Source organism: Gallus gallus, chromosome 1, assembly GCF_016699485.2.
Source record: "Gallus gallus isolate bGalGal1 chromosome 1, bGalGal1.mat.broiler.GRCg7b, whole genome shotgun sequence".
Classification (NCBI taxonomy): Eukaryota; Metazoa; Chordata; class Aves; order Galliformes; family Phasianidae; genus Gallus; species Gallus gallus.
Window position 1 is genome coordinate 105,331,442 of NC_052532.1, and position 25,487 is coordinate 105,356,928.

Consider the following 25,487-nt stretch of genomic DNA (forward strand, 5'->3'; position numbering starts at 1 on the left):
TGGGTGTCAGGACGCACTCGCCCAGAGGACACCTCACCCATCTGCGTACCCGTAAAAGGATGGGCACAGCAGCACGCAGCCCTGCACTGAGCGCCAAGAGGCCACGAACGAGGAAGGGCACCAGCAGGGGCTTTGGCAGTTCTCTGCGAACGCTTCCCTCATAATTAACAACTAAATAAACACGGAAATCAAAGAGACGACTGAAGCGTTTGCGTGAAAAAAAACCGAAACGAGCAGAGCGGGGAAGCGCTCGGCTGACGTACTCCAAGGCCGGGAGCGAACGGGGCTGCGGGGCGGGGCGGGGCGGGGCGTCGCGTCGCTCATCAGCGGCGAGCAGGCCGGCAGCCCAGCCGGCAGCGCTACGCTGTCCGTCCCGCCCCCGAGGCGTCGCTCCGGCGGGGTGGGCCCGGCCGCGCTGCCCGTGCGGCGTAGCCCTCTACGCCATTTCGCCCTTCGCGGCGCCGTGGGGCGCTTCAGCGCGGGGCTCTGACTGAGCCCGGCAGGGAGCTGCGGGGAGCCGCCGGGCGCGGTTTCCGTACGCCGTAAGGATGGCGCCCGCTGCGAGGTACGGCCGCGGAGATCCCCGCCAGGGGCGGGGCCGGGACGGCTGGTTCTGGTCTGGGCGTCGGGGCCGCGCCGTTGGAGGGAGAGGGGGGTCCCAGCAGCGCGGGTACTGGGGTGGCCGCGGGGACAGCGAGTGCGGTGTCCCGTCCCAGCCCTTGTCGCGGGGAGCGGAATCTGCGGTGCTCGCTCAGCCTCGTGCGGTTCCGGGGGGGGCGGGTATTTCCTGGAAAGGCCGCTTCTTTATGTTTGTGTCCTGTTAGTCGAGATCCGCGTCCCCAGCAGCGCGTTTGGGAATGAATCCGAGCAGCTTGTTGCATGGGCAGGCTGTGCGCTCAGGGTCATGGAGCAGAACTCCGGGCTCCACGCTGCATCACCAGCGTTCAAATCGTATATCTGACGGTGTTGTCCAAACTCCCCTTGAACTCCGGCCCTCGGGGCCGTGCCCACAGCCCTGGGCAGCCCGTTCCATGCCCACCACCCTCTGGTGCAGACCCTGTCCCCAATCCCCAGTTGCCCCTCCCCTGACACAGCTCCATGCCGTTCCCTCGGGCCCTGTCGCTGTCACACAGAGCAGAGCTCAGCGCTGCCCCTCCGCTCCCTGTGAGGATCTGCAGCCGCTATCAGGCCTCCCCTCAGCTCCTCTGGGCTGGGCACGCCGAGGGGCCTTAGCCTTCCAAGCCTCTCACCATCTTTGTAGCCCTCCCTTGGATGCCTTCTAATAGTTTTGTGTTTCCTTTTTGTACTGTAGTGTCCAAAACTGCGCACACTACCTGAGTTGAAGCCGAACCTGTGCAGTGTAGAGCGCAGAATCATTAAGGTTGGAAAGAACCACTAAGATCACCCAGTCCAACCGTCAGCCCACCCTTAGCATGTCCACTGCCCACGTCCCTCAGTGCCACATCCACACGGCTCTTCAACACCTCCAGGGATGGTGACTCTACCACCTCCCTGGGCAGCCTGTGCCACTGCCTCACTGCTCTTGCTGAGAAGAAATTGTTCCAAATAACCTCCCTTGGCACAACTTGAGGCCATTACCCCTCATCCTGTTGCTGTTATGCAGAAGAGACCCCACCTCACCACAACTGCCTTTCAGGTGGTTGTAGAGAGTAATGAGGTCTCTCCTGGGCCTCATCTTGTGCAGACTGAGCAGCTCTCTCGCTCCTGTGGTTTCTGTAATAAAATTGGTTCATATATCATACTGCCTGTGTAGGATCTCTTCCACATCCATCTGCCCCTCAGTATTCAAATACGTAGATTTCTATAAATAAGCATGCAGTCTGCTTGTTTCAAAGAATATGGTGTGTTTTCTAATTCCATGGCATGAAGCATTTCTGAAATACAAGCCAGTGATTTTCAAAACTTCAGAAACTGCTTTTATTATTATTACTCTTTTTTTTTTTCTCCTTCATTGGAAACAGCCAATCCAAAACAGCCTAGCCTGAGCTCAAGTTAAAGATGAGCTGCCTCTGGAAATGAGGTGGAATTGTGAAGCTGAGTTTTGAAACTGCTGAAGACTTCAAGCAGCACCCGGGAGTACCCAGCCCAGTTACTGTGTTGGAGCTGGCTGATGAGGTGAGTGGGGGCTGGAGTCATGGGTATTTCTCTGGCTTCCCTCTCAGAGTTGCTGAGGCTGTAAGGAGTGACAAAAGCTAGTAACAGTTCTGACAGAAGTGGTTTTCCCTTTGAATTTCCACTACTATTGATTAGTTTGCCAAGGGCATATAGATTTAAGCAGCTGTGCAGACTCAAAGAGCAGCGTGTTTGGTCACATTTTTCTTATGTATTCTAAGGTGCCAAACCTTAGAATATGTAAGAAATATTCAAGAGTATGACAGTTATTCATGAGGATATATACTGCAGGTGTCTGTGGTGGACTAGTTATTGCATAATACCTTAAAGTCACTGTGAAAGTAACTTTGTTTTCTGAGTAGCTTCCGGATGAAGCTGGTTAGCTTGTTGAAAGCAGAAAAGATATTTTTTCTACTTCTGAAATCTGTAAGCTTGATCCGAATGGGAAAGTCAAATTATTTTTTATCTATCATTCACTAATGCTAAAACTAAACAGGCTTGCTAGACATTGGCAATTAATTGCTTTCCAGCTTGCTGATATCAGTGCCAAACTTGAAAGACTGGAGTTCAGCTAGGTGATCTCCAGAGGTCCCTTCCAACCCCTATGATTCTGTGACTGTAACTGGTAAATCCTATCTCCTTATCCATCACTTCTCATTTTGACTGAAAAGGGGGAAGAGGGCATTTTAAATCTCCAAAATATCCTTCATGCTTCAACAAATAAATAAAATGAACCAAGCTGAAACGAAAAGGAACTTTCTCTTCATCTGTGGAGGAGTTTATTACTTTGTAATTATGATTATCAGTTGCACAGATGCAGGTTCCTGACACTTAACCACTGACTTCCTGTAATCACACTAAAACTTTGAGCAGAAGAAGAATTGCACCTCAGATAGGTGAATGAAAAAAAAAAAGAAAAGCCAAAAATCCTTTAAAACAGCGTGCTGAGTTAGAGCATGATGTGCTTGGTCACAATTTTAAATTCTAACTATTCTACAAAACTTTTTCTTTTGCACAAATAGTCATACAGTGCTGGAGGTATTTATTTTCTTTGAAATTGTAAGAGCCCTTTCCATCTGAGGACGAGAAGGGGAGATGAGGGAGGGGATGGGAGGGGAAAAAGAATTGGTTGCCCTAAGGAACACCACCCAGGATAATAGCAGTGACTGTTTCAGTGCCAGTGCCTCTTCCTCTGGTGTGTTGAAAGGGTTAAACTAATTCTTTGCACATGGACCTCATTTTACTTACAAGTCATTCACAACTGCCATCTGCTGAGTGTGATTGTTTTTAATATATTTGCAGGTATGGGAGCAAAATGTTTATTTTACAGTCAGGATTTATTTCTTTATCACCATGGAACACTGATGGGTGGACCACTGCGTTTTTATCAGCTTGGTAAGTTGCTTGTACCTTTACATTGGAAGAGAGGTAGTACTGCTGGCTTTTCTCTATGACTCCTCCTGAGTTACTGAAGGAAGACACCGTGATGTGATTATGGAGTTCTCTCTAGAATAATTCACAGAGTCAAATATCTAGTGTTTTATATTCTATATATATACCATTCTACAAATAAACCAGATTTTCCCCTTGGAAAAATATTGCTTTGAAACAGCGTACTAATTCTCTAAATATCCAGTGAGCTTTCATTGGCTACATTGTTTTTCATGTCTTGTCCTTACGTTTTTTTCTAAGGACTCCTCATAAGGTTTCTGAGTTAGCAAGCGCAACATAGTTTGTTGGCTGGGATGTGATGGGAGTGGGGAGGAGTTCTGATACTTATGTTTTCCCATTTGTTTCCCTTTTATAAGGAAGTAACATACTAAATGATGGGAATTTCCAACTACCTTTGTTAATTGTGTTTGTTGAAACAAAGTTACTGAAGCAGCTTGAATTCTTGGATTTGTTTTGAAAGGGGTGAGGTATTTTAAAATCACGAATACAAAGAGAAAAGAAACACATCTGTGTCAACAGGAATTCCTTCAGCAATACAGCTGACATGTGAGGTGTCCGGGATAAGAAAGAAAGGCAAACGACAGTTTGCTTTCCTAGTCCAAAGAGGGTACTCAGTGGAAGTGTGTCATTACTAGAGCCTGTGTACTGATGCTGTGTCCTCAGTGTGCTAAAGGCTGTGTGATGACAATCTGAGCTTGTGTTCAGGTAACAAATAATAACAATTGAAGTATTGCCTTGTTATTCATACCTATGGGTTGTTTTTTACAGATGGGTTGATTTGTTGCTAGATTGGAAGAGATGTTCTAGTTTTAATTGCACATCTCGAAGGGGATGTTTATTATTCAGTAATGATGTAGAAGAACAAATGCAAAGGGAAGACATAGAAGAGAGGATGTTTGTGCTGCACGTGGCAAAATTAAACTAGAGAGAATACTTTCCTCTCCTCTGGGAATGTACGCTTTTTATATAGGCAACTCAAGTGAGTGGCTTAATCTCTTTTGCATCTAATTTCAGAATGAATCCTGGGAATGCAGATTAATACTTGTAAGGCTAACATCCTAAAAGCCAGATTTGCAAGAGACACTTGCTTGGCTAAGTATCCAACCCAAATGATGCCAACAGAATTGGCACCAAAGTATATTTGTGTGTGCTGCTTTGTATGCCCACTGCTCCTTAAAGGGTGGTTTTTAAGGCACTTTTCAGAACCATAAGGATTCTAACTAATTTAGTAGGAAATTTTTCCTTTTCTCTCCCAGTGCTGCCTGCAAACATAGGCAAGGATCAAAAAATAACTGATGCATTAGAACAGGCATGTGTGGAATATGGCCCAAGTATAGCCTGCTGAATCATAGAATCATAGAAACACCAAGGTTGGAAAAGACCTACAAGATCATCCAGTCAACCGTCTGCCTATCACCAATAGTTCCCGCTAAACCATGTCCTTTAACACAACATCTAAACGCTCTTTGAACACTTCTAGGGTTGGTGACTTCACCACCTCCCTTTGCAGCCCATGCCAGCACCCAACCACTCTCTCGGAGAAGTAGTATTTCCTAACATCCAGCCTGAATGTCCCTCGGCACAACTTGAGGCCATTCCCTCTTACCCTATCACTAGTTACACGAGAGAAGAGGCCGACCCCCACCTCACCACAGCCTCTCTTCAGGTGGTTGTGGAGAGCAATAAGGTCTCTTCTCCAGACTGAGCAATTCCAGCTCCTTCAGCCGCTCCTCATAAGGCGTGTGCTCCAGACCCCTCACAGCTCTGTTGCACTTCTCTGGACGCATTCCAGGGCCTCCATGTCTTTCTTGCAGCAAGGGGCCCAAAACTGAACACAGTACTCGAGATGTGGCCTCTCCAGTCCTGAATACAGAGGTACAATTGCTTCCCTGCTCCTGCTAGCAATGCTATTTCTGATACAAGCCAGGATGCCATTGGCAGAAGAAGAGGAGAGGTCATGCAAGGCTGGAGAACGGAATGGCACATAGGTCCAGTAGCCATCCTCTGGTCATGTAGGCTGTGCAGGCCAGATGGTTATGCTTCTGTCACTTCCCTCACCTTATCTATGCCTAACAGTGTGCAGCCTGGTGCTTGTGTCAAGGGCCTGAGCTATGCCTGGAAGCTATCAAGGAAAAAAGAAAATGCCACCTTTGGCAAAAACACGGAGACCGTAAAACTGTGGTAATTAACGTATTAACAATCCCTCACATTTTTGGGAACTGAAAACAAGATCTTTAGAAACCAACGGAAGTTTATCTGCTTTTCTGTAAAGTGGTGTGTTTTTCATACCCCTGCTTATATTGTAATTTGCATACCTTATAGTAGTATTGCTTATCAAGGCAAACCACATGTTAAAAAGGGAATCAAATCAGGGTGCTGGTGGACAGCTTTTAGAGCTCTCCTCAGCCTTTGGGCCCCATCCTGCAACAGACGTGTCAACCAGACAGGTAGTATAACCTTTTCTACCCTAATTTACCTTCCTTGGAATTTGTATAACTTTACCCAACCTAGTTTACCCTTACCTACCATAATTCACTCACGGGTATGAGATTGGCACTGCCTGTACTGAAACCAGGGCATGGGGAGGGCACAGGGCAGTGCTAACTCAAGGGATGGCAAATAACTGTATGCAGTTTGGTACATTGGCTAAACACAGCCCCGAGAACAGAAAAAAAAAATAGGCAGCTGTGCTCTCTGCTTTGATAAAGGAATTTGAGAGGAGGTTTTAAGATCGACAGAATCATCAGTTTATGTTTGCAACTCCATTTTCAGTTGTCATAAATACATTACCTGCCCAGGCTAGCTAAAAGGTTGGACACCCATGCATTAGGACATACGGTGTCTCTGGGACAGAACAGTTCCCGAGATGCCTTGCTTTTAACATCTGGCACGCTGCTATTCTGAATACCTTCTAATTTACCTAGTAGATGCGTTCCAGTACAGTGTTTCACATAATCCTAACCTTTATTTGTAGATTGCTGTAAGATTGCTTTATTTTTCATAAAGTATGTCCCATTTTCTTTTGACTTTTTGGGGTGCTTCTTTCTGTGGCGCAACTTGTTGACAAGTGAAGCAATTCTGTTATTTGTCATAGTGTGACACCTGAGAACCTCCATCTCGTACCAGAGTGCTACTTTGCTAGTTGCCATACAAATGTGAAGTCAAAAGAACATTCTGCATGCTACAGAAGTTACTGTTGTAATTAAGATGAGGAGAATAAAAAAACATGTTAAAGTATTAGTCAATACAGTTCAACCAAGGTATCAGGCTAGTGATATTCTGGAAATATTGTGATATTTTGAGAACCTAGATTAGAGGATGGCTTCTTGCAGAGCTTATACAAGAGGATGTGGCAATCAGGAATGTCAGAGTCTGCAAGAAGAGAAGACTGGGTTCAGAAGATTGCTCAGACAGTAGGCCTGGTTGAGTGTCTGAATGTGGTTTTAACCGTGCCTTGTGACAAAAGAAAAAATGTTTTAGCATTTCCTGAATTGTCTGTGGTTTTTATTTTCTTTTGCAGGCAGAAAACAGAATTGTGTAGAAAGAGTCAGAAACACAGAGCAGTGTTATAGAAACAGGGCATACGCTTTGATTTGGGAAGGAGAGGCCACTGAACTAGAGAGGGAATTACATGAATTAAGTGACTGAAAACAGACATCTAACGCCAGAGTTGTATGTACAGCCTTGAGGATTCCCCACGTTTAGCAAAAGACATCTGTCCTTTCATTACCGAAGATGAGTCAGTAAAGTTCTTCTTCATTTTATTTCAGAAGGGATATAAGATTCTGACTTAACTTGGTGTTTAATAGGTATATTGACCTTAAGCTGTTGTTAGAATCCTTAAAGACGCCGTTTGATAAGGGCATCTAAAGTAGATTTGTTTGAACTGAGTCTTGAATCTCTTCTGGTGAGGATCAACAGAAGCATGAACCACAGCTAGCTGAAAAAAACCTGGCTCCTAGGAGCCATGAGTTATTTGAATTAACAACAACAGTTTGAGAAGGTGGCATCCTATACTCTGATGGAAGGAAGGAAGGAAGCAAAGACAGAGAAAAGCAGATTGAGGAAGTTGTGGAACAGAGAACACCATAACATACAAAGTTAAGTCAAAGGACTGCAAAAACACTTCCACCAAGGGAATGCTTAGTTTTGTCTCTGACCGTCGTGGATTAATATTGCCAACAGTAAACTAATTATCAGATATTGTAGACGTGCAAATCCATTAATACATAGTTTAATTTTCCAGTGTTCGTCAGCATTCTGTGTGCGGCTTGTTACAGCAGCTTGCCTGGTAAGATGCTTCTATTGTCTTTCCAACACTTTTCCTAACACAGTTCAGAAGACTTGCCTGTTCTCACCAAGCAGCATTTTACAGCTTCATTCTTCTTGAAGAAAGAACTTAAATGAAATGCAGGGGGACAGTCCTTCGCGTTGTTGCTGTTGTGCTGAACTCATTGTTCTGTTTATGGCTGCTTTATTTGGGGGCTAATATTGGTCTTCTCTAATCAGGTTTATTGATTAGATTTGCTGCAATCTCAGATTTGTTTGTCATTCATATTGATGATGACGATGATAGGCTATTGTGTGTTTTCTCTTCTTTTTTCCCTTCCTTTTCTAGAAAAGATTCCGAGAGAGCCACCTGATAATCTACAAATGACATCTAACAACTTTCAGCACATTTTGTCCTGGCGGGCACACAGTGATCCAACTGTGCCAACATACTATCGTGTACTGTACAGTAGCCACAGGCAAGTCTTACTTCATATAAGACACAATCTTTTCTTTTTATGTTTATCAGTTCAAAATACTCAGCCTTGTTATTTTTTTTTTCTTTCTGTTTTTCCACTCCACAAAGATGCCTTCATATAACAGAGGATCCAAACCGGTTACTTTAGATTTTTAGTTACTCTTTGTTTTGATTTACAGTAACTGGAAGATTGCGAAACAGTGTTCACGAATTGTACAGCCCTTCTGTAACCTGACAGATGATTTTCAAGTTGTGTCTGATGAATATTCTGCATTCGTTCAAAGCTTTGTAGGAACTGAAGTATTCAATTCCTCTTTACTCTATTTTTCACCGCTCTCCGAGAGTAAGTTCATTTTAGTTTTTGTTCCAGTTAGGTGTAAATGTTCTGCTAGCTTTACAATAAGGCATTACAAACTAACTTTTTTTTTTTTTAACTGAAATAGTATTGGTACTGAGTACACAGTGTATATTTTTCCCATGTTTTCTTTTTCTTCTTTCTTTTTTTTGAACAGCATTCTTGGGACCTCCAGAATTTAATCTCAGTTCCTGTGTCCACTGCATAAATATCACCATAAAGCTGCCACCCACTCACTTAAGAAAAAATGGAAAGCTGCTGTCTTTATTTGATATATATAACAAAGTTGATTATGAAATAACACTGAGAACAGTTGGTGAAGAACATAAGGTAAAGAACTTTAGCCTCTCTTTCTTTCTTTAGACAAGAAATATAGAAACATAAAATGGCTGTAATGGTCAGCAGATTCACACAAGCGAACAGAAAATACTAAGAGGAAAACATAATCTTGATTTCCTTATACTGCAGAGTGGCAGGCCTAGAAAGGAATCCTAGTTGTACTGTATCCTTACTTGAAAGGGACTGGGGCTTAGCTGTGACCCATAGAAGATGCTGGAATAATGGGGGAGGGCTTAGTGTTTGCATGCAAAACTCAGTTAGAGGCTGCAGTCTCTGAGTGTGTAAATTTGCTGTGGAAACAGAGGAAATAATCCATTCCCTGTAACCAAAAATAATGAATGGAAATTGACACTTGTGCAGACCTTAGGTTAAAAAGGGAGGCATTAGCATTGGGGCTGGCACAGCACTGGACTAAATTGGCTAGTCAGAGAGCTGATTGCCTGCACTGGAAATTTCTTAGGCGTAAAGTAAGCATCTGGACAGCTAGAACAAGAAATGAAGCAATTGCCTAGGTAAAACACTGAGCTACTATGTCAGTTTTTCCAGTTTCACATGTCACGTTCTCTCTTTTTAGGTGAACAGTTAACTTTAAAACACTCTCTTTCATAACAGAGGTCACCTGAGAAAGTCACTGAAGAACCTTTTAGTATAGTCATTGAAGAATTGTATCCGAATAGAAATTACTGTGTTTCTGTTATGGTCACTGCATCTCTAAATAAACATTCCATCCCATCAGCCTGGAAATGCATAACTACAGACTCTGTAGCTGAGAAAGGTAACTATGCTGTGATGCAGAAATTGTTTTCTGCTTCCATTAGGTACCAGTGGTTTCTTTGTACTTAAGAAGACTTACAAGTCGATTCTAAAAGTACTGAGAGAGAAAGTACCTACAAAGTGATAAACATTATAGGGATTCATAAGTGAAATATAAAACCTCATCCATTTGGGGGCTGTGGGTCTATTGCTAATCCCATGAACGGTTTGAATCTGCACAGACTGTGTAAATAGTTATCAAAGATGGTGTAATTTCTGTCTTTAGTTTCTGATTCTAACTTGAAATTTGCTCTTGTCTTGACCTGTAGGTGTCCCTTCTATCCAAAATTATTCTGAGATTCTAAGTAGCTGTTCTGAATGTGAAATATGAAACGTGATAATTGAAAACTTCATTCATGCTTGGTTTTTTTTTCACTTGCAGATTATTATGGCATCACAATTGCAGGTGCTATATGTTTTTCAATTATTTTAGTTGTCATCCTGAAATGTTTGCATTTAGGAGGTTATATTCTTCACAAGAAATCACTTCCAGATACCTTGGTATGTAATTTTCATATTTAACCTTCCTGGTTGGAAGCAGGAAGCTTGTCATATAAAATTTCTAACTATATGTATTAGGTACAAGTAACCTTATGTCCATATAGTGTTTCAATTTGCAGTTTGTTTGTATCCAAGATAGTCTGTAGGCTACTAAATCTCTCACACACATACACAAACTCTTTGTGGTGCACAGAAGCAGGCTACCCCACCTAAGAGAATTTTCTAGCCTTTGAAAATTATCTAGTACATGTAAATCCTTCCCACAGCATGCACACTTCTTGCAGTATATCTGAGCCAGGACAATTACACCAAAACACAAAAAAAAAGGAACAATATAGCTCCGGAAGAAAACTTAGTCAAGGAGGATGTTTGTCAAACACAAAGTAAGCAGTATCTGCATCACCTCCAAATGCTAAGCTGTTATCAGTCAGCTCAGCCAGTTTATAGGGTTTTGTGTAAGTCCATAATTAAGGCAGGGTACTGTCCAATGCTGTGTGCCTTGACTTGCTGTGAGGGCTGTCAATTTACAGGAGTGGAGAAGAGAGAAAAGTCCTAGATGCCTTGACCTTTGCAGAAAAGCTGATGATGTGGCACAAAGAGAATCATTTGTTTGACAACCTCGTGGTCGGGGTATTTTTTCAGACTTTTCTGTGCGAGCGTGCCAGTTTGGCTTATAGTCTGTTGTTTTTTTTTTATTCACTTTGATCTTTTAGATATTCACGAAGATGTTTAGCTATTTACCGTTTACATTTGAATGTGAAGAAATAACCTCTGTAGAGATCATTTATAAAGAGGTTAAAAAAAAGGCAGAAGGATCCGTTGGAGCTGTCAGCAGTGAAGATGACAGCGATGACAGTGAAAGCGATGCCATGAGTAATCATGACTACACAAGGCGTGATATCGTACGTAGAGCACCTCAGTCTTCTGACACGTCTCCTGTATTTGTGCAGCACTCTACGAGTAGTACATGTGATGGCAGTAGCAGCTGGGTGAGTCAAAATCCAGATGATGGCCCAGAAGTCTTTGAAGAAAACGAGATGGATGCCGAAGAAGAGAAAGACACGGATAGTGAGTTACTCAGTCCTTTGTCCAAGGTAAATTGTACCTATTCTCTTAGGTCAAGGAGCAATTTTTGCTTTACCATAAACTTAAAATCTGTGCTTCTGGGAATCTCTGAAGAGACCACAGATAGTTCTGCAGCTCTCCTCTCTTCCCAAGAAGATGCTGTTGACTGGCAATGTGCACATGCTGTTGAATCAAAACTCCTTGATGACACAGAAAGCACGCAGAAACCACATCATCTAAACAACTCTGATGTGTGGCAGAATTCATCTGGTTCTTCCAGTGAAAGTGACTCATCGGATTCAGATATGGACCCAAAAAGTGAATACGTACGAAGATGAATAACTGAGAACCACTATTAGTTTGTAGCATACCAATAGATATTATCTAACTTAGCTGTTTCTGGACTGAACGTATAGATCTGATCTTTTTTTCTTTTTATTTTTTTTTATTTTTTTTTTTTACATTCTGAAAACATACGCCTAAGTACCAGAAATACACAGGACTGATTTGTAACAAAGATTTCTGTGACCTTTCCCTGCATGATTCAGGTTATGTTACCTACAGAAGAATGGAAAGCGCTATTAGGATGTAGCAGAAAAAGGGAGTTATTATTTTGTTTCACAGTTAAAGACTGGATCATACATTTTAGCCGTAACATAGTAAATATTGTCAATAAACTCAAGTGAGGAGTTAGCTTATAGAACAGGGAGATGTGAGCGGCCTGGCTTTTAACCTGTCCACTTTTTAGTTTGAAAGGGCTCTGTTACTGTTCTTAAGCTCTGTTGGTGGGTTACTCTGAAACCTGTTGCTGGATGGATCACAGCCAGAAGGGTAATGCTGTGTTCGACTCAGTGAACTGATTTCTAAATTTGCACGGGGAAAGCTGATCAAATGAAATCGTGGAGTTGTGGGGAGGGGAGGTGAAAATACCCGGAGAAGAATACTCGAGAGGTTTTACTGTGAATCAAGGCATTAAATGTCTATCTTTTTAATACAATTTTGTATATTTACATACTACTTTTAAATGTTTATATGACATCTAAAAATTACTGGAGTGCGAAGTTGTACTTCCAACACTTGATAAAAAGAAATGTTTTCATACTTCTGTCTGTGAATTCTTAACAGTGGTTCCTTCATGCGTTTGTTAAGTTACATTGGTTAGCGTGCTAAGAAATGACTCCATGTGGGGGAGGGCTCTTAGGCGTCATTTTGCCAGATAAGCAACTCTTCTTTCTGCTGATCTGCTCAGCACTTCTCTCAGTGGTTTCTGGCTGGTGGTGTGTCTGGCAGTCATTCTTTTGATTGGGGGAGCTGAGAGTAATCTCTGCGGTGCTGTACTACTTCTAAGAGATTGATGCACAGAAACTTAACGGCCAAGTTTTGTTACCTTTAAGTCAGGGATTCTGTATTAGCAGTGCTGGGAAGCGTTGGGGATATTTCCACCGTAAGCACTTCAAAGATGACATCACAGAATCACATAATGGCCTGGGTTGGAAGGGACCTTAAGGATCACAAAGCTCCAACCCCCCCGCTACAGGCAGGGCCACCAATCTCCACATTTAATACTAGGCCAGGCTGCCCAGGGCCCCATCCAACCTGGCCTTGAACACCTTCAGGGATGGGGCATCCACAACCTCTCTGGGCAGCCTATTCCAGCACCTCAGCACTCTCATAGTAAAGAACTTCCCCCTGACATCCAACCTTAATCTTCCCTCCTTCAACTTAAAACCATTTCCCCTTGTCCTGCTGTTATGTACCCTTCCACAGAGTTGACTCCCCTCCTGTTTATAGGCTCCCTTTAGGTACTGAAAGGCTGCAATGAGGTCACCCCCCAGCTGCCTTTTCTCCAGGCTGAACAAGCCCAGCTCCCTCAGCCTGTCTTCGTAGAGGAGGTGCTCCAGCCCTCTGATGTGATTCAGAGTTCACTGTATTTCCACTGATAGTACGTATTCAATTGCCTGCAATATAATTAATATATATATATACCTCTCTCAAGTAGTGATTGACGATGTTTCCAGTGTTCTATTCCATGGTCTCTTCTACTGTCTTGTTTCCTTTTAGTATCATGACAGTCCAATCGACAACCTTTTATTTCATCCAGTGGTCTTCCTCACTTGCCCTCCAGATGAACTTTCTTCATTGATGCATGCTCAGTAGGACAACGCTTATTATAAGTAATTTATGGGTACCAAAATGGTAAGATTTGCTCCCTCAGCCATTATTTCTGAACATCTGCTCGTCCTTGGATAGAGATAAGTTTGGCAACCTGTCTTTTAATGAGGTATACTGGGGTGCTGGAAAATAAGGAGGATACAGGGGAGTATCTTGACGTCTGCATCCCAATGTACTCATGGAGTGAGACAGCTTGGCCTTGTGTGGAGGCCCTGGCTCCTCATGATGTTTGATAGCCTACTCGTGTCTTTTCATTACTGTGTTTCTTTTGCTGAAGTTCTGTTAAAACAGAATAGCCTTACAACATGCTTTCTAGTCCATAACACAACATCTAAAAGCCATTACAGTTTTGCAAGCAAGAACTAATCACATAATACAACAACTCAACAGCTGTATTTCTAAAAACGTGCTACTAAAATACACTGTGTATTTACTTCTTCAGATCAGAACTAAGCACGTACAATCACTTGCCAGCTCGGATCCTGCCAAGTTAATTATTTGCAGACTTACACACCCAACTTGGCCCCTCCATGTAGCGACGTCAGGGGGACGTCAGGTGCTGCTTACGTTTCGTCTCGAGCACCCGTGCTGAGCTGAGAGGGAATTTCCCTCGGGACAGCGGTTCCGCCTTCCCCACGCCGCCCCGCTCCGCCCCGTCGGTCGCGGCAGTGGGGAAGGGCTACGGGGCAGCCCCGCTGCTGGGGCAGCTCCCGGCTCCGTGAGGCGGCGGCTGACGGCGGGAAGGAGCCGCCATGGCAGCCGCCCTGCGGGGCGCCCTCTGGGGCTGCCTGCTGCTGTGCGGTGAGTACGGAGGGCGGGGAAGCGCCTCAGCGGGGCGCTGGGCGGCGGCGTTCCCCGGGCCGGGCCGCTGCAGTGGGGCCCGGCCTGCTCGGGAGCCGGGGTGCGCGTAACCCGAGGGGGCAGGGCGTACGGCTCTGGGCTCCGCTCGTGTGGTGTCGGAGCGGCGGTCGGGTGAGGCTTGATTACGAGGCTCAGGTGTGCTGCGGCGCGGGGCGAGGTCTTTTCGATTTCGTTTCAGTATCAGCGGTTGCTTTAAAATTATTAAGTCGTAGCAGGAATGGACTGTGGCCGGTGCCGTCTGAGGACTTCCTTTACTTAATTTCAGTTTTGTTCTCGTCCCTTATGAAGAATGCCGATTAATAACATCTTTATCTGTAAGGCATACTTCATAGATCTCTTACCTCTGGAGCTACTTCTCATTTATCTCCCTTTTCCCAAAGGGCGACCGTTAAAAGGGACGAAAAAAAGAAAGCATTTTAAGCGTCAGTACTACTCCACGCGGTGATGACATCTGTAGGGTTTCTGTTTCATTCTTTTAGTTCTGTGTGGAGAGACTCTCCTTCTTTCAGGGCCAGGTTGGATGGGGCCCTGGGCAGCCTGAGCTGGTGGGGGGCAGCCCTGCCCACAACAGGGGTTGGGGTGGGTGGGCTTTCAGGTCCTCTCCAACCCAAACCCTTCTGGATCTCTGGTTTGTGCTCCCCTTCAGCAAAAAAAAAAAGAAATTCATCCACACATCCATATTTAGCCGTAGTCCTACAGGAGCACCGCTGAGAAACAGGTTGTGTTGGCAGTCTCAGGGAAAGCTTGTGTGGGCAGCTCGATAGGCAACAAGGCATAAACAGGAGCAGTCATTGCTCGGAAAGGTATGTTGTTGTGAAGGCAGTGCTTACTGTAAATCATTGATGCCAGCTGATTTGTCTTTGTTGTGCAATCTTGAGATTAATGATAGGTATCAGGGGTTAATTAGTTGTTGGAATGTAGCTAGCACATGCTAAAGTCTGTTTGAGGAAATATAAAGGCTGAGTTTGGAAGGGAGACTGGAAGGGAGATTTGTATTTATGTTATGGATGACTGAAAAGTCAGTGGAGGAACGCACACTAAAATGTTTGTTGGTTGATCGCTCCCACAGTGTCTGGAATAGTGCCGAAGCCCCGAAATGCAAGGATAAGTTCAGTAAATTTTCGGAGCGTTTTACTCTGGGACCCACCCGGGGTTCGCAAAGGCAACCTAAGTTATACTGTCCAGGCCAAAAGGTAAGTCTGCCAGAGTTGGGGGGTTTGTTTTTTGTGATATTGGTTTTTTTTAAATCCACATTTTACAGCTGTGCATGTTTGATTTCTTTCCATTTTTATAGGGAAATTGGTAGCTCTCCTTTTCTTTTAAGCTTGTGAGATGCTCGTCTTCTGAGCTGAATAACAAGGCTGATATTTTTTCTATGCGTTTCACACCCAAAGGAGATGCGTATGTACTTTTGCAGAACTGGAAACACATTTTAAATTGGCTCTTATGAGCTGTGTGTGTTTTTCACTGCCTGCATAGCCATCACCTGTTGTTTGACAGCTGTAATCCTTCTGAGCATTAGGACCTTCTCTGATCTCTCACCCCAGCAGTATAATCTTTTATTAAACAGTCCCCAGTCAACTCTCAGGCTCTGTTTCCCCAGCTCTCTCTTAGACACATGTCTGAGGGGTCCAGCAAAATCAGTTGGAGAGCAAAGGCACACACAGAGGTACTGTCCAATATTTGCAGTCAGGTCTAACGCCTTGTGTCCATTGAATCACATCTTTGTAAACACTGCCAAGAAAAGAGATTCTATTTTCTGACTCATAATTTTAATCTCCATGACTGTCATGAATGTATATGTACATATAAAGTGCTTAATGTGTATGTATATGCTAGAAATAATCTAACTTGATCCACCTTTCCTTGTCTGTGAGTCATAACTGGGTGTATTAAGAAGCAGATATGCCACTGTCCCAATTCACTGACAGGAAAGATATTTTGTCCATTTTATAATTTACCCATCATTTACTTTTCTTTTTTCTCCTTCTTCTTCCTTATAGCATTTTCCCTAAGCAGAACTTTAACAATGTGACAACCAACTTGAATGTCACAGAGTGCGACGTCTCTTCTCTGTCTGTTTATGGAGCCTACGTGCTACGGGTCAGGACGGAGTGGGAAGATGAGCACTCGGACTGGGCGGTTGTCAGGTTTAAGCCAATGGCTGACAGTAAGCCTTCCTTTAATCTGCCATGAAAACGTTGTCTGCTCAAGGACCATGAAGCTCCAACCCCCCCCCTGCCATAGGCAGGGCCACCAACCTCCCCATTTACTAGAGTAGGCTGCCCAGGGCCCCATCCAACCTGGCCTTGAACACCTCCAGGGATGGGGCATCCACAGCCTCTCTGGGCAGCCTGTGCCAGCATCTCACCACTTGCATGGTAAAGAACTGTCACTTAGTCCAGCTGTAATCATGAATCTCTCATCTGAGCATTGGAATGGGGGAGTGGGTTTTACCAATGAGAACCCTTTATTTCTTACGTTCTTCCTCTGCTCATGAGCAAAATCAACTTATTTTAGACCATGTAATTGATGTTACCCAAGACATTTTTTCCTCACAGCTCTTAATACCAAATCTCATCTTTGAGAAATACTTCTTAAAATCCTTTCATTCTTGCTCAGTCTTCATTTGCTTGAATTTCAGCATTCTCTTCCTTGGATTTCAGAGTAATCTCACAGCCTTGTTTTTCTAAACGTTTCTATTAGTTATCTCTCCAGAAGCATAATGTTGATGTAACTTAATCTGCCCAGAACTGAAGTGCTGGAACATAGCACAATAAACAAAATACAACATTGCAAATTAATGTGGGTGTCCAACCTTTTAGCTTGCCTGGGCTGCACTGAGTGAAGAGCAATTGTTGTGGGCCACACATAAAATATGTAATATAGATGATGTATAGAAGTAACAAAACTTCTTTTTATAAATATATATACGTACATTTATATATAAGCATAACATTAAGGGGGCAACAAAAAAAAGAAACAACATAAAACTAGCAGATTGGACACGTATGGCAAGTGTAAATTACAGCCAAAAGAAAAGGTAATACAAAAAGTATGAATGGGTTATCAGAGCGGAGAGCAATCATGGAAAGCATTAACAAAGATGTAGTTTGACATATGTTTGAAAGAAAATGTAGTCTTCAGTGCAGGCTTGGCTTTAGAGAGGCAGCTTATGCCTGAATTGAGAAAATCTGGGTATAAAACCACCTGGAAGGAAGGACCTGGGCCAAACCTCTGCAGAAGGCATGGAGATTTTTAAGGTGGTTATAGCTGATCTGAGCAAGGCACTGTGATAAAAACACCTGAAATGCCTCTCTGTGTTACCATTTCTGGTGGTGTATATTTTATTTTATTCTAAAAGAAGTTCCATGCTTCACTGTAGGAACAGCTTAAGAAAGTGAGACTAACTGAGACCTTCCTCACGTTATTTTTCACAAGTTCAAAAGCAAACAAATTAATGAGCATTGCATGAGTCTATGGCTCAGAAAAGAAAAAAGTGTTTTGTTTTAATTAAACACATATCTCTTAATGCAAAATTATCTGTATATTGAGCTTTTCCTTTCCTAGACGTTTTATAGTGTGATTGTATCATAGAATGGCCTGGGTTGAAAAGGACCACAATGATATCTAGTTTCAACCCTGCTATGTTCAGGGTCACCAACCACTAGACCAGGCTGCCCAGAGCCTGTAGGCAGGTCAAACTTTATTACAGGCAGCTAAGGCAGAGCTGTGCTGCTGGAGTTAGGGGAGGCTTTAATGGAGAGCTCACAGCATACAATGCAGTTGACAACTAAGCTACTCACGAAATTAGGTAGTGGCACAAAAACATGATAAAGACAAGCTATTTTCAAAGCACAGGAATACAGTATTTAACCTAAGAAGCTCACTCGAGACACGCAGAAGTAATTAAAGTGTTTCAGTTTGTCAAAACAATGACAGTGAAAGAAACATTGAGATGCTTCACTGCAAGGTCTCCTCAGATAACAGATGTTGCAACAGTGCAGCTCAGGAGGAGAAGTGAGTAATAACCCATGGAAATAGTCCTTCCTCCCCAAGGGGTGCCCACAGCTGGAAAAAGAGAACTGAGTGAATTGAGTATATGATCTGCAAAAACAAATCTCTTTGAAGAGCCTTTCTATTAGGAACGGGTTTATTTATGCCTGACTCAGGACAGAAAATTACTTTCTTCTAATACAGAAAAAGATTTAAAGCGTGAAGTGTGACAGGTTATGTAAAAATCCAACATGAAAACAACATAAAACTGAATTCTGCTCTTTCGTCTCTTCCATGCAGCGGTCATTGGGCCACCCAGTGTGAATGTGAAGTCTGAGTCAGGGACTCTGCACGTGGACTTCACAGGCCCGGCTGCTGACCGTGAGCATGACAAGTGGTCTCTGAAGCAATATTACGGCTCGTGGATTTACCGAATACTGTACTGGAAGAAAGGCAGCAACAAAAAGGTAACTTCTGCCTCCAGGATGTTGTCACTCCGTGACTTTGGTGTAGAGTTTTCATGGTAAAATGCTGAGTTGATATGAAGTTTCAACAAGATGACAGTACTGGAATAAAAATATATCACTACTAATTAGTGAATGAAGCCTAGTGAGTACAACTGGTATTCAGAGCAAAATCATAGAATCATAGGATTGCTAAGGTTGGAAAAGACCCACAGGATCATCCAGTCCAACCATTCGCCCTTCACCAATGGTTCTCGCTAAACCATGTCCCTCAACACAGCATCCAAACACTCTTTGAACACCTCCAGGCTCGGTGACTCCACCACCTCTCTGGGCAGCCCAAATGGCAGATAGTTGTGTAGCTAAACAGTATCGCGGAGATGATTTGCTCCTTCTTTAATTAGAAATAACTGCTACACTGTAAGACTTTATTCCCTCAGGAAGGGATGCTTGGATTTGTGGTGCAGTCTTCCCACCAAGTCTATGTATTTCACGCACACAGGCAAGGGTAAACATAGAAGCTGTGACATCAGTGCTATCTATGAATGTGGTGATAAGCTGACTTAGATTCAAATCTCGTGTCATTCTAGTGTTTGTGCTCTTTGTGGAACGCTGAGCTTTCAGTAACACCATGGCTGGGGCCTTCTGTTCCTGTGATCACCTTTTCACCTCGTCGCTTTCTATTTGCCTGCTTTCTTTGATGGATAGCCTTTTTCCTCAGGCAGATGTGTCACTCAGCTCATTAGGCCTCTCCTTAGAGAATGCCTGGTGAAAGATCATAAGTGATTTATTAATTATTTAGGGTCATAAATTTCATTACAGGAAAAGAAGGAAGCACTTTACTGGAAGGTCTTTGTACATCACTACAATTTTCACTTAATAGGACTCCATTACATATAATTCCAATATGTGTTTGTTACTCTACAAAACTCCTTGGCATTCAATTCCAGAAAATGAAGGATCATTAGTTCCCATACAATATACTGCTTTTCAGTTCCCCAATTACAAGAAGCAAAGGTGGTTTTGCATATGGGCCACAAACTTAAGCCGTTTACCAAAGAAGGTGGGAACTTCAGTTAGAATCTGTGCTTGTAACACTTCAGTGTTCTGTCTGAGAAATTTCTCATCAGGATCAAAGAGGCAAAAGAGCAGACTGTAATTTCACAGGCTCTTCTTCTGAAGAGGAGGCTTGCTCAAAATCTTGAAAACTTGCTAGAAAGTCTTCTCAGCCCTAAGAGTCTGTTTTTATTCCATAATGAGCCAAGTCATAGGGATTGCTATATTTTGCAGGGACCATACAGGTAACTAAAGAGACATAACCATCCATGCCTGTAAAGAACAAATTGCATCGTTGTCCATCATCTAATTCTTCAACAATCCTTTTTATTTCTCTCTCTTTTAGATTTTGTCTAGATCTTCCATCCTACTGGCTCTGTCTGGAACTAAGTGATGTTTGTCTGTAACAGCATTCTCAGGTGATCTCATCTGGCAAGGCATTTCTTTCTCTCTGCAAGCATCCCGTTAATCACATCTCTGTAGGGCTCTTTAGGCCACAGCTTCACTAATGCAACTAGAGGCAGTAGTATGAGTGTACTAAAGGCAGTAGTATGGGTGATCTCGCACTCCAACCAGAAATGAAATCAGCAAGAGTTACCAGTTATTTGACACTGGTAATGCGTTTCATTCTGCCTTTAAGAGCCTGATTCACATTGGAGCTGTAACTGCTAGGATTTGTCCTACTGCCATTTTAATTACTTTGTACATTCACTGGACTCCTGCTTTGCATTTATTTTGTATCTTTCTCTTTTATTAGGTCATTCACATAGATACTAAGCATAACTCTGAAATATTATCTCAGTTGGAGCCGTGGACGATATACTGTATTCAAGTTCAAGGGGTTATTCCTGAGTGGAACAAAACAGGAGAACGGAGTCAAGAGCTTTGTGAGCAGACCACCCATAACGGTAAGATTGGGAGCATCAAAATGTTATAAACATGGTGTTCAATTAGGAAATGTCAAAAGGCATCCACAGTGAAAATCAGTGTAACGTGTAAACCTTCCAAAAACTGACGTGTTGATTAGTTTAGTACTATTTGGTGACGTGTGCACCTTTGGAATTGAGGGGTTAGAAACTAACTGAAAGCTACGACCAATATGGCTCTGATCACAATCACTTCACTGCAGAGGCCTCTGCATTGCACAGACTTTGAAAATAAAGTTAAATGAAGTACAGGCCCTTCACTGATCACCGTTGTGTTTCTGAATTCCAGTTACTGTTAGCTGTACTCGCTGTTGTGCAAAAGCTTTTGTTCCATAAATCTGAGAAAGGAATTGGACTCCAAATTGCAGTCTGCTCCATTTGTGACGCTGTTGCCAATGTCTGCCGTGAGACCACAGTGCTTTTTTCTGTGTAAAGCACAGTAGTTATTGATTGATGATAAAAACAAATTGCTTTTCATTGTTAAGGCAGTTAGGCACTAAAAACACATTCATTTCCAGCCATGCTGCCTTAGCTGCTGCCCGTGGAGTCCAGCAATCCGTATTGTTGGACCCTGCCATCTCAGCAGGGAGATTCAGGATAAAAGATCAGTTAAAAGAGAGAACACTACACAATGTCTTTTTCGTAGACGTAAGGTGTACTTCAGGTAACTTGCACCTTCTCTTCAGTCAGAGACACAAGTTAATGAGGAGAGAAAGCCATCTTCAGGAAGCTAACCTGTTCCTCTTAAAAATTTCCTAACTTTTTTTCCTATCTGCATGTTATCTACCTGCACTGCAGTTGAATTGCGGGTGGGTTTAGGCGGTGCTATTTCTTGTTCATCTGTGGTTAAAGCAGCACTTAGCAATCGTGATGTAAAATATTTTCAGTGTTGCATGCCTACGTTGTTCCCATCACCTGTTGTGAAATCTGTAAATGGACACGAATTTTCTCAGGGTCTCAGTATTTTGGAAATCTACAGACTTTTGTCCTGTTTCTTTACTTTGCTGCCATTGTTACACGTATCCTTAAGAGAAAAATGAAACCCTATGCTCTGGCAGTATCATGTATCAACTCCTACACCCCAGAAACACCAAGAAATGTAATACAAGAGCTTTCTTTTTACATATCATCCCGTGGATGATTACATTTGTCTTTTGCTTAGTGTTGCATGCAGAATCACGTGGCAGTGTAACTGTGAACTTCTAAATCTAATAGTTTTATATGTACTTTACTGAGAACCTTCTCAGCCTATTAAGACTGAAAACATAAGAGCTAAGATGTATTTTACATCTGGAATAAGAAGACTCATGTTTGCAGTTACAGTTTTGTAATCCTGACAGGTTGTTTGTTTATAATTCCATTGGGAAAGTGATTATTTGAAAAGTATGTATAGAATTCATAATTGGAGTTTTAACGTGTTTTTTCTTTGTCTCTTTGCAGGTGTAACTCCTGTGTGGATAGTTGTGACTGTTCTTCTAGGATCAATGCTGGCTGTCATAATATCCGTTCCTGTTTGTTTCTTTTCCTTTTGGTATCTGTACCGATTCACCAAGCATGTTTTCTTCCCTTCATATATTTTCCCACAACACTTGAAAGAGGTTTGTTCCCTCCCTAACACAATTAAAATCGGCCTTTTCGGTACAACTGTCTGCTTCTCAAAGCTTCTCTGCGGCCAAACCTTTTCATTATGTTTTGCATTCTTCCTTTGCTCTTGGTTGTCAGCCATCTGGGAGGCTTGTATGGTAGGTGCTCTGAAGAACCCATTCTGTTGTCTGCTACTATATATCTATTGTGTATGGTAGCTCTTGCTCTTCTGCCATACGTGAACTAAAGACAATTGATTCAACTAAGCGTAAGTGATGAAGTTGTGAACTTTGGTGGGGAAAGCTGACAAAAGAAGGTACTTTTCAGCAGGAGCGTGGTGGTGGAAATTGGTTCATTTAATGTTTAGTTTCAGACACTTGAAGGTTATAAATTTTGCATTAACTTTATCTCATTTTCTTCATCGAGTTCTGCATAGGTATAAGCACAGTGTTGAAATCAGACTTCCTTTTGAAGAATAAACTTTAAAATGCTGTAATTCTGGATTGCTCTGCAACAGAATAGTCCAAAATACTTAAAAGTTGGACAATTAAAAAACTTGGCATAGGCTTTTATTCCTACAGCAAGTACATAATTTGTAACATGAGGCTTTCTATGGCTTAGAAACAAGAACTTATCTTGCATTTTGAAGTCAGAGAATAGCAGGTGTTAACCCATGGTTCCCCTTTTAAGATGGCGAGCAGCTAAGATCTGTCTCCACTAGCTCATTTTGCACTTCAGATTGTACACCTGTTCTGAAATGGTTCTTCCACAAATATACGAAAATTCAACTTAAGCAAAGAATTTAGTGAAATCTGAAGACTCGGGACGAAATAAGCCATTGCTTCTGGGGAATAGCACCGACCTTGTTACCCGTGCAGCAACCTTAAAGCAATTAGGCTATATCAGAATCTCTTCTAAGGAACACGGTTATGCAAAATGTTATATGTGCTAAAGTTGCTAATTTATACAGCTCTAAATTTCCTGAAGTTTTTCTTCAGCCTTCCATTTTGCCTCCTTCAGGATTTAGAACTCCAAAGCTTTGTAGCGGGCTTAGTAATCACCTTGTACTGTAAGTTAAGCATATGCTCATCACTCAGCAGTTGCTGAACCTGGAGCTCAGCTGCTGTGAAGGCGTAGCTCTGTAGATTTCCCTCCTTATCCTTTACCGAATAGTTATGTTTTATATTGACATTTAAAGCAGCACTGTTCAGTGTATCAAGCTAACATCTCTCTGAGATGGTTCAGATGATTCGCATCTCTTGAAGCTATTCTATAAATCTCTCTGTGGACTCCTTCACTTGCAGCCAAGTCATTATCGTTTTTCTTCCTAAACAAAACCTAGGAGGTTGGTTTATAAAGAAAGCAAGTTTATGTTCCATAGAAGTTGCTTGCCCTGGGGTTGGTTCTTATAGATAAAGACGCTTCTGGTTTGCAAGGGGGAAAGAGGTTACTCTGTTGTCATCACTCTAAAAGATTTCTTCTAAGAAAGCCAGCTTGTGTGGAAAACAACGTAAAACATATTTCTAAGCAAGCAGGATGGGATTGCTGGTGCAGCTTACCTCTCGTTTCCTCTTTCTTTCACAGTTTTTGAGCAAGCCTCCTAGTGGTTCACAGTTTTTTTTCTCCAGTTCCACAAGAAGAGCATCATTTTCACGACTGGCTCACTGTCATTTCAGAAGAACCTAAAAGTCAAAGGGATGAGACTGTGGAAGAGGCCAGCGGAACAGCAGAGCACCATCAGGACTCTAAACAAGAAATTTCCGATTCAGAAATACTACCACCTTTGGAAAGGGACCAAACACTCCTCACACTTCAGTCAGGTTGAAAGAAAAGCAAAGGCTGTCAAGTTTCTCCTAGCGCTACGTTCTTAGGGAAATTCATACTTGAAACTCTGAGCGCAGACTTCTGACGTTGTTTTTTAAAGTCCAAGACACTTGATGATTGCTATGAAACTAAATGATAGGTAAGTTTTTGCCACTGTTTTTAGTGGCTCACTGACAAGCTGTAGCAGTACTCCGGCTATATTACGCCATTAATTTAAAAAGCAAATATCAGAAATGTGATACTGGGTAATTTAACTTGGATGCACTATTTATTGCAACAGCTAGTCACAATGGCATGCTGTATAAAGTTTTTACAGCAAGATTACATTTTGCAAAGAAAGAGCCAACCAGACTTATTTTTATAATGAGGAAGTGTGTTTATTCAAGATATCCATAGCAAAGTAATCTTCTCATTGTTTTTGTTCTTTTTTTTTTTTTTTAACCTGATGCAAAACTCTGGAGGTATTCACAGTGAGTTATGTACCATCATAATAAACCAGACGTGAATATTTGGTGTGATTTGCATTGCAAGGCCTTATTCATCCTTGCTAAGGATAACAGGAACGTAGCAGCGCGCCGCCAGGAAGCCTTCTGTGTTCTGGTGTTGCTCAGCCCCCTGAGCCCTGCCTGTTTCCTGCAGGAAAACTGCATGGAACTGCCCTGCAGTTTCCGGTGCTTTCTGAAGTTTGCCTACCTCGTCCAGAGTCAACTGAACTCTATGAAAACTTTACAGTTAAAGAGAGATTTAAAAGTTCGTTTTATTTACCCACTGGTACATATTCTCAGTTAAAAATAAAAATTAAACCCAGCTGGTTGTGACGTGCTACATAATGCTACCTGGTATCTATAGACCTGTTCATTTGTGCCAAGGTTATGTCCACACCACTATCACGGTATGATCAAGGGTGACCTTTGCACTGTGCTCTAACCCTTTGAGTGATGCAGTTGTTTTTGTGTGTAAGTATTAACTGCATTCAGCTGACAATGAAAAATGCAGCCAGCAGAAGCGACTTGTTACAAATGAAATTGTGTAACTTCATGCGGAAATTACAATATTTGGGGTTACAGTCTTGAGGTTTGTTGGCGCGCATTGCAGGAACTGTTGCAGAAAGAACCATGAGAACAGGCGCTGATTCTTTGGACAGGGTAGTTACATGTAGTTTGGGTCAGCTTTTCCTGTAACTTCCTAATTTGCATCAT

At 42.6% G+C, this 25,487-nt stretch overlaps 2 protein-coding genes across 6 annotated transcripts; both read left to right on the forward strand.

The window, feature by feature from the left end:
- Positions 1-448: 448 nt before the first annotated feature.
- Positions 449-12,506, forward strand: IFNAR2 (interferon alpha and beta receptor subunit 2). 4 transcript variants are annotated; one of them, XM_046905864.1, is made up of 10 exons: positions 449-565; positions 1,983-2,136; positions 3,436-3,528; positions 7,832-7,876; positions 8,204-8,333; positions 8,512-8,675; positions 8,845-9,017; positions 9,639-9,801; positions 10,222-10,340; positions 11,291-12,506. In XM_046905864.1, the coding sequence occupies exons 3-10, from the start codon at positions 3,438-3,440 to the stop codon at positions 11,741-11,743; spliced, it is 1,338 nt and encodes a 445-aa protein (XP_046761820.1). In that variant the 5' UTR covers positions 449-565; positions 1,983-2,136; positions 3,436-3,437; the 3' UTR covers positions 11,744-12,506. The 4 variants fall into 4 exon arrangements, with proteins under 4 accessions (XP_046761820.1, XP_046761811.1, NP_001384625.1 ...); NM_001397696.1 differs by having other exon boundaries at positions 456-565; positions 11,054-12,503; XM_046905855.1 differs by lacking the exon at positions 7,832-7,876 and having other exon boundaries at positions 11,054-12,506.
- Positions 12,507-14,239: 1,733 nt separating this feature from the next.
- On the forward strand, positions 14,240-25,118 carry IL10RB (interleukin 10 receptor subunit beta). Of its 2 annotated transcripts, NM_001396410.1 has the most exon segments (8): positions 14,240-14,378; positions 15,508-15,631; positions 16,442-16,608; positions 18,735-18,901; positions 20,712-20,862; positions 22,321-22,478; positions 24,049-24,085; positions 24,087-25,118. In NM_001396410.1, coding segments are annotated over 8 exon segments (1,056 nt in total). In that variant the 5' UTR covers positions 14,240-14,329; the 3' UTR covers positions 24,290-25,118.
- Positions 25,119-25,487: the final 369 nt, after the last annotated feature.